At 43.5% G+C, this 8,704-nt stretch overlaps 1 protein-coding gene across 2 annotated transcripts in view; it reads right to left on the reverse strand.

The window, feature by feature from the left end:
* The window catches only part of TP53BP2 (tumor protein p53 binding protein 2), a 66,441-nt gene extending 59,347 nt beyond the window's left edge, over positions 1-7,094 (reverse strand). For both annotated transcript variants that reach the window (XM_061160126.1, XM_061160124.1), the window contains exon 1: positions 6,780-7,094. In XM_061160126.1, the coding sequence (XP_061016109.1) occupies positions 6,780-6,806 (27 nt within the window). In that variant the 5' untranslated portion in view covers positions 6,807-7,094. The remainder of the gene's footprint in view (positions 1-6,779) is intronic.
* Between the last annotated feature and the right edge of the window lie 1,610 nt (positions 7,095-8,704).

An 8,704-nucleotide genomic window follows, 5' to 3' on the forward strand; every position in this document is an offset into this window, starting at 1 on the left:
TCCAGAAACAATCATCAGGTTAATGAGAAAGAATGAAGACCACTGATTTAATATGATTTCATTCCATACCAGTCTCCAGTTTATTTCCAATAAATTCATCTGATTAAATGGAATCACTCTTCCTCACTATACACATCCCCCTGGGGCAGCAAGGGGAGATGCTGTCACTTCACCCTCATCCAGAGATTCTGCCAGCAGTGGGCATTTCTGCAAGTCACAGATTCACCTCTCAAGCCCCCGGAAATGACTGCACAACAAGGATGGCAACCTCACAGCAGACTCTCTAGTTCCCTGCCCTCCATGGCTCTCAACCACCTATGCCACTCTGACCCTTACTCTCCTACCTCACAACTTTCACACCCTGTTTAAACATACCATGAAAAGCAAGATTATCCAATACCCCTCAGACAAGAGGCAATTGTTTTAAAGAAAGAAGAAGGAAAAAAAAAAAGGAATCAGAATCATTACACCCTTTCTCTTTCCCAGCTGATGAGAGAGTCGAGATCTCTATGGAAGCATTAAAGGTAGAAAAAAATAATAGTCACTGAGCCATTTCCTTCGCACAGGGTGAGGTCAGCGCCACATCAGCCGAAACTTGATAAGAGAACCATTTACCAATCTTCTCACCCAGTCTGGATTTACATGTGGGAAGATACCTCTGTTTTCCTCTTTCTAAGTCAAAAATGATTATAGTTATGCTCTGTAAAGCAGTATTTGAAGTTGTCATTAGCCAAAAGAATACATGACTATTGTCTTGATAAGTATATAGAAACATTCTAGAGCATTTCTTCACAGGTGCACCTGATTTGCGTCTCATTTCTGCCAAGTGACCCAGGGTAAATTACAAAAACCCTCTGGACTTCAAATTCTTTATCTGTTATATGAGAAGGGGGAAGCCTTCCTTCACAGAGTCAAAACGGGATTATCTGAGATGAGCAGCCCAACAGAGGGGCAGGTGTCGGGCACACAAGGGGTTCCAGCAGAAGCTCCCTCTCCACCCTGGGTGGGAAACGAAAGCATGGGGCTTTCAACCACACTGGTTGACAGAGAAGTTATTCTTTCCACCATGGAAGATTAGTACACTGTCTGGACCATTTCTTATTATTACCACTAGCAGTTTAAAGTCATATTTTACAATAGTTTACTCCTTATGCTTTTCTATTACCTTTCTAAACTTGCGTCTTAAGGATTTCTGGTTGAAATGTTTGAAATTTAAATAAATAGTACCAAGTCATAAATATGTTTCTAGAACAACCATTGAAGTATGCATTTCAAAAGGGAAAATTCAGTATTCATTGGTCCCGTGAAGATTTTCAAAGAAAATCTGGTTCCGTTAACCCAATGAATCATTTGCTTTTGGATAAATTTTAAGCAGAAAAAAGCTAAAAATGGCCACAGTCGCAGAGTCTGTGACGCTACTTTTCCTACACAGGCTCTAACTATGTTGAGAATTTGCATTTCTTTGATAAGAGAGTTTTCCTCTGATAAGAGAGTATGCAGAATGTTTTAAGAATCACTGCGTCCTTAATGTTCAGTGCTCCTGAAGGCTCTCCTAATGACTAAGACTTCTCAGCTCTCCCCAACAAGATGAAAAATTTTACTGTCACACCTACCACTCCAGTGTAAGTATACCTCTCACAAGGGCTGTCATCTGTGTTTGCTTTTCTCAATGACATCTGATTAAAAGAAAATGTTCTGTTCAGTACCTGCTTTCAGTACCATGAAAAAAGAAAAAGAAGTATTAAAATAATGTTTGACTTGAAAAAGTGGCATGAGCTGAAAAGAACACTCTGGATTCCTGAATTCTTCTATCCCATTCTTCATGTTCTTTGCAGTACTTGTTAGTAGAAAGGGCTAGTGAGAGGTTTACAGTGGTATTGTTGTTTAATCGCTCAGTTGTGTCTAACTCTGCGACCCTAGGGACTGCAGCATGCCAGGCTTCCCTGTCCTTCACTATCTCTCGCAGTTTGCTCAAACTCACGTCCATTCAGTCAATGATGCCATCCAACCATCTCACCCTCTGTTGTCCCCTTCTCCTGCCCTCAATCTTTCCCAGCATCAGAGTCTTTTCCAATGAGTCGGCTCTTCACATCAGGTGGCCAAAGTATTGAAGATTCATCATCAGTCCTTCCAATGAATATTCAGGTTGATTCATAGGTTTATGGTACATGTAATCATACCAACATGTATTGGTACGCTGTTACCCTATATGAACTAGAAAGAGGCTGGACCTCACATGAGCTGCAAGAATGGCTCAGTGTTAAGTTCACTTTAGAAAGACTTTTTAAGAAGTCTCGCACACTATGGTAGATTACCAAGAGATAAAGGTCTACAGTGTTCCTTAAAAGCTCCAGAAAAGAGAGGTTTTGTTTTCTTGTTTTTACCATCTGCTGCTGGGGGGCAGGGAACATGAAGACGGAGAGAAAACAGTTCTTCCTAGAAGCAGTGTATGAATAAATGACCCTCTGTGTCCCTCTCAGATAAGTTCTAAGTTAATTTTTAAAATATAAGCAGGTGTATGATTGTGCTACAGTTCTTTATAAAGTCTAAATCCAGTTTCTCTGAAACAGGTAAAAATACAGAAATTGTTAAATACTTTTCAGCTTTTAATTAGTGTAGCAGAAGTCACAAGAAACAAATTTCACTACAGCACAGGAAATGTGAGATACTTTGCACATTTTCTTTTAAATAGATGATTTGTTTAACAACCTTCGAGAATTATAATTCTATAGAGAACCTACCTTAAAGTTTACTCTGCAATAAAACCTAAGCTAACGGACTACATTACTTCTCAACAACAGGAATTCTTTCAGAACATGGTATAATCATAATAATACAATGTTCTGATGCTATAACTTGAAAGGTTTGTCATTTCAAAACACAATTTCAGTTTGGGAAAGTATGTGCAAATAAAACCAATATATAATACAAATAATACTTTAAAACATGAAAATGCAAGTATTTCAGCAGAAGTTAGGCTCTCAGGCTGGGGAACTGACCAAGCTGCCTTTAGAAATACATAAATCCGACTGACCAAGAATCAGACTTCTAAAGGAGCTACTGCAATATCTCATTTTTTTGGTCCCAGACTTCCAAAACTATAAGTTCCAATAATCAGACAATATTTCACAGCGTAATGAAATAGCTAGGTATAATTATGATACCTCTGTAGCATCGAAAGATAAAATGCCATAAACCTAAAAATAAATCATGATTAGTTCAACTGAGCTCTTTAAGCTATTATTTTCTCGAAAATTTTATCCATATTAGGGCTATGTGATGAAATTCATTTAAACAGAACACTAAATTAAATATTCGGAAAACCCATTCTCCAAGTCATTAGGAATAAACGACCCATTACAATTCTATTTAAAGTATCAATGTTAATGTGAAGCTGCAAATATGGGATTCAAATGGAAAATGCTCCTTTGTGCCCCTTCATCAAACTGACTGCCCTGTCGATACAGTCAGCGGCCACCAGGCATATGTGGCTATTTAGATGTAATTAAAATTAAATTTTTTAAAAAATTCAATTCCTTGGTCTCAGTCCCATTTTAAGTGCAGAAGCTGCAGGTGGCTGGTGGCCACCACACTGGACAGCACAGATACAGTTCATTTTCTATCACAGCTGAATATAAATGCCACATATATGACATCAACCACTGAGACAGGCAAATTCAAGTCCTCTAGCCTTCCACATGGCACTGTGGAACACTGTGTGTGGTTTTGTGAGGTTTTTTTCATTTACCTTTCAGCAGCAGGTACAAACAGAAATTTTTATAAAACTGTATCTAAAAAGAACAGTGAATGCTTTTAGAGTTAGCTCTTTCATAAAAATATTCTTGTTTGAATACAACGCTTCACAAAATGAAAAGTTTAAACAGCTGAGAAATGTTTTTAATGATGATTTCCCTTTAGTTGATAAATACATGAGAATGGCTCATTAAACAGCCATACTGTCAAACTACAAATGACTGTTTCTTTAATGAAGAAAAAGATATGGTGTCAAGTAAGAAGAAGTAATCAGTTTCTCCTCACCAAGTTGTGGAAGTATCACAGAACCAGACATACCAACTATGGCAGGTATCTGAAAATGAGTGTAATTATTACACCCTTTTCTGCAGTACCCTATCATTATCTCTACTGTGATTCTCAGCACTTGCCTACTTATTTTTAGTTAGCCTACTAAAATGCATCATCCCCTTCTTGTTTGGGATCCAATTATCACTTCATGTCCCACATGAAAGAAATTCACTTGATTCTCTACCATTTGGTGAGAAAACACATGAACACAATTTATTTGCACAACTTTAATATAATGCAGTCTAAACAGTAAGTTATCTCCAGTATTCCTGTAAAAACAATTTTTAAAATGTATTCTTAATGTCACAGAACTGTACATTTAAAAATGGTTAAAACTGTCATTTTTATGTCATGTACATTTCACCCCAACAAGAAAGCATATCAGGGTAATTGTCCACATTCTGAGACTATCCATTTTTCCCTATTAAGCAAAGTGCTTTTTCCGATAAATTGGTTAGAGTTTTTCAAAGTAATAAATTCAAAACCTCACTTGATGATGGAATAAAAATACATATTAAAAGCTAAAGAGAAGAGATATATTTAAGAAAAGTCTTATTTTCAAATATCCCAAATATTACAGGATAAAGATATAACATGAGGTTAATAAATGAAATTTTGTTTCATATTTTTTATGTGTTGCAAGTATAAGAATCTCCAGTTTAACCTAACCAATACTGCAAATTCAGGAGAAGTTCTTACCTAGCAACTATCCCAAGAGAGGCAAGGAGGCACTAACTGTTTCATAAACAATAACTCTAATCCTCACAACCATCCTAAAGCTAGGTACTACTACTAAAATCCCCATTTTACAGATGGTGAAACAAATCACTAAAAAAGAAAAAAGGCTATGGTCACAAAGGTAGGAGCTGAGCAAATACTGCACATGTCACCATATCATAATGAGTCCTGTTAGATTCTACTGACAGAGTTTCCTTGGTGTCCCAATGGTTAAGAATCTGCCTGCCATTCAGGGGCCAAGGGTTCGATCCCTGGTCCAGGAAGATCCCACATGCCAAGGAGCAGCAAAGTCCGCGTGCCACAACTACTGAGGCAGCACTCTAGGGCCTGTGCTCCACAACAAGAGAAGCCACTGCAATGAGAAGCCTATGCACCACAACGAAGAGTGGTCCTCGCTCCCAGCAACTAGACAAAGTCCACGGGCAGCAAGGAAGACCCGGCACAGTCTAAAGCAAATAAATCTTTTTTTAAGAGACTACTGACCTTAGGAAAGGCAATAGCCTAAAAAGCTATATAACTTTCTATACATTGTGATGATCTGGTATGTAGTTGGGAGAAGGAAAACTTTCATAAGCATTAAGAAAGGCCGAAGAATACCTTAACATACAACTTATCTTTAAGAAAGAAATCATAACGCAACAACTAACACTTGTTGTCTTGCTCCTATTTTAAGAAAAAAAATTCACAAACTGCAAAAGTTATTTTTAGGCAAAGAAATGTAAATCCAAGGAAGAAAACATTTTAATGACAAAATCCCTCACCCTTCTCCATATTTTAAATATTGGTCATTCACGTCACAAACCTAACTTCATAACCAGGTATCAAACTGAAAAAGGACACATAATGCTATTAACACTTTCAAATTCTCTGAATCCTGGCAGGACAAAATATCCCAAACCATCTAAACTCAATTATCAAAAATAATAAATCAAATGTGTCAGGTATGTGAAAGTTTAAGAAACCCTCCCACAACACAAGCTAGGGAGCCAGAAGGTAGTATATTCTGCATCTGTGACTGCATACACACAAAATTTGTCCTCACTCATTCCACAGACTCTCTAAAAGTAAAAGAAAAGTTGTTTCTTTGTTTCCACAAATGAAGCCATAAGAAAACATCGCTCGACTGCAAGATAATCCTGCTTCAGTGGCAGAAGTGTAAAGTACATACAATTTGCTAGAGGAAACACACTACTGAAATCTGCATAAGCCACTGCAACCCTCCAGCTTCTGCGACCGTTGAAGAAAATGGGCATTTCAAATGTCTCAAACCTGCTGTTCACCTGTGTGGCCTGGTGGACACGTCGAAAGCCTACGGAGTCTATAAAGAACTCACTAACCCTCTCCAAGGACTCGCTAAACAAGCTGTGGAAACGGTGGGAGCCAGGCAAATGCGTCTTCACTGCGATCAAAAACTTTGAGGCTGCATTTATTCAAATCAGTTTCCAGATAAAAAGAGAGTGAGTTGGCCATGACCGATATCAAGATCGAAATTCAACTAAAAACAAAGGTACGCTTTTCGGTATGTGTATTTCACGCCAACTTGAAGTTGTTTTTTGGGTTTTTTTGTTTTTTGTTTTTTTTTAAGACAAAGCAAATAAGATTCCCGGTTCCCTTGTTCTTGACCTTCAGGAACTGCAAAAAAAAAAAGTCAGGACCCAGCCAGAGAGAAAAAGAAAAGTTTAGAGTGGCTGCCGCACCGACTCGGGAGCAGTTGCTGGAACCCCTCCCCGCGGTGAGGGTCTCCCCGCTCCCGGCACGCGGGAGCTTGGGGTGGGGAGTCTGGAGGATGGAGCCGCTCGCGGGAGGTGAGCTATGCATGGACCACCCGCGACGCGAACTCAGCCCCCCGCCGCCTCCATCCACGGGCTCTGCTGAGGACCCGCACGAAGGCGCGCACCAGACCCCTGCCCGCGACCCCGCACACTTCCGGTCCCGGCCCCTACGGCCCGTCCGCTTACCGGCATCATTTTGGACCCGAACCGCATCGAAGCTGGTGGCGAGATGACGGCCCAGAGCCAAGCGGAGGCGCCCCAGGGTGGGGGGGTCGCACGGCGCGGGGGAGGGGAGCGCAGAGGGAGGCCGCCCGGAGGCGGCGGACCTGTTGCAAAGAGGCGGCGGGTGGCGGGGCGGCGTGCGGGTTCCCAGAGCTCTCAGTGCGGGCTGGGGCGCCACCGAGCCCCGAGCCCACCTCCGGCCGGGCCCCCCCGTACGTGGCTTTGTCTGCTCGGCGCTCGCCACGGCCCGGGCTCCCTCCTCGGCTCCGAAACCAACTAATCCCCGGGCCTGGCCCCCGCCGAGCCCGCGCCGGCTCCGCCCCCCGCGCGGGGCCCCGCCCGCGGCGCGCGAGGCGGGGTGGGGGAGGGGAGGCCGCGGGGACGGAGCCGCGCGCGCCTGCGCGGGCCCGCGGCGGGAGGGAGGCCAGGGAGCGGGCGCGCGCCCAGGGCGGCGGGGCCGCGCCGCCTTTATTTGCCTTCGGGATGACAAGTTGCCGGGGGCGCGCGCGGCGGAGCCACCGGAGCGCGCACGAGCCCGCAGGCGGAGCCGGGGACTGTGAGGCTGCCTCTGGAAGACAACATAAGGAAAGCGCTGGACTAGCCCCAGGGCTGCGGCCGTCACCTCCCCGCAGTTTCGAGCTGGGCCGGGGTGGGGGAAAAGCGGGGGGAGTGGGGGCTGAATCCTGGGCGGAAACTCGGCACCTGGACTGTTCCTCCCCGCAGCACCGCCGCCGGGCTCGGCCGGAGCCAGGCGACCGTACCTCCTGGGAGGACCCAGCCGCGGGGCTGGAGCGGCCGATGTCCCTGGAGGCTCCGGCGACGGCCCGGTCCCAGCAAGATGGAGATCGGCGGGGCCGTCTCAGCCGGCAGCGCATTCCGAGAGTTCCTGGTGGAGGAGTCCTCGGGCTGTCGCCTTCCCTCTCTTCCTCATCGCCCAAACTCTGGTTTAGAACTCTGTGTGACTTTCTGTAACTAAAAACAAACAATAAAACCCTGAACATTTAAAAATAACTAAAATGATCAATTTTGTTTGTTTTACCACGATAAAAATAAGTAAATAAAACCAAAAAAAAAAATTGAAGTGCATAAAGCAGCTTTCCGAGGAGCTTCTTTTTCTGCTGCCCTAGAAAGTCCTTGATTTCCTCTCTGAGGGGTGCTTGTTACACCCTCAGGACAGTCTCGGAAATGGCCACACACTCTGCTCCCTTTGCAAGGAGCTAGGTGAAGGCCTAGGAGAATTGCAGTGGCTCATTTTGAAAGAGTAGCAGAGCTGGTTTAGGCACCTTCTTCCACCTTCCAAGGACACAGATTCCTGGAACCCTAACTACAGGAAACTGTAGTTCTGTTTAAATTGTCCTTGTGAGTGAGATTAAGTGGAATAAAGCATCTGGATTCACCTAGCCTCAAGCATGGACAGATCTGTTAGTCCAATATTGTTGGTCAGTCGCTCAGTTGTGTCCAATTGTGTGGGACGCCATGGGTTGCAGCACACCAGGCTTCCCTGTCCTTCAGTGTTTCCCAGAGTTTGTTCAAACTCATATCCATTGAGTCGATGATACCATCCAACCATCTCATCCTCTGTTGCCCCCTTCTCCTCCTGCCTTCAATCTTTCCCAGTATGGCCTTTTCCAATGAGTCAACTCTTCACATCAGGCCAAAATATTGGAGCTTCAGCTTCAGCATCTGTCCTTCCAATGAATACTCAGGTTTGATTTCCTTTAGGATTGACTGGTTTGATGTCCAAGGGACTCTCAAGAGTCTTATAGTCCAATATATCCCTAACCAGAATCTCCATCATCACACTCTTAGCCTTCTTATCCCAGCTACATGTCTGGAAATACTAATATATTAAACTATGGCTAATTCAATTAGAATCAAAAATTCTCCAA

This window comes from Dama dama, chromosome 14 (genome assembly GCF_033118175.1).
Source record: "Dama dama isolate Ldn47 chromosome 14, ASM3311817v1, whole genome shotgun sequence".
Lineage (NCBI taxonomy): Eukaryota > Metazoa > Chordata > Mammalia > Artiodactyla > Cervidae > Dama > Dama dama.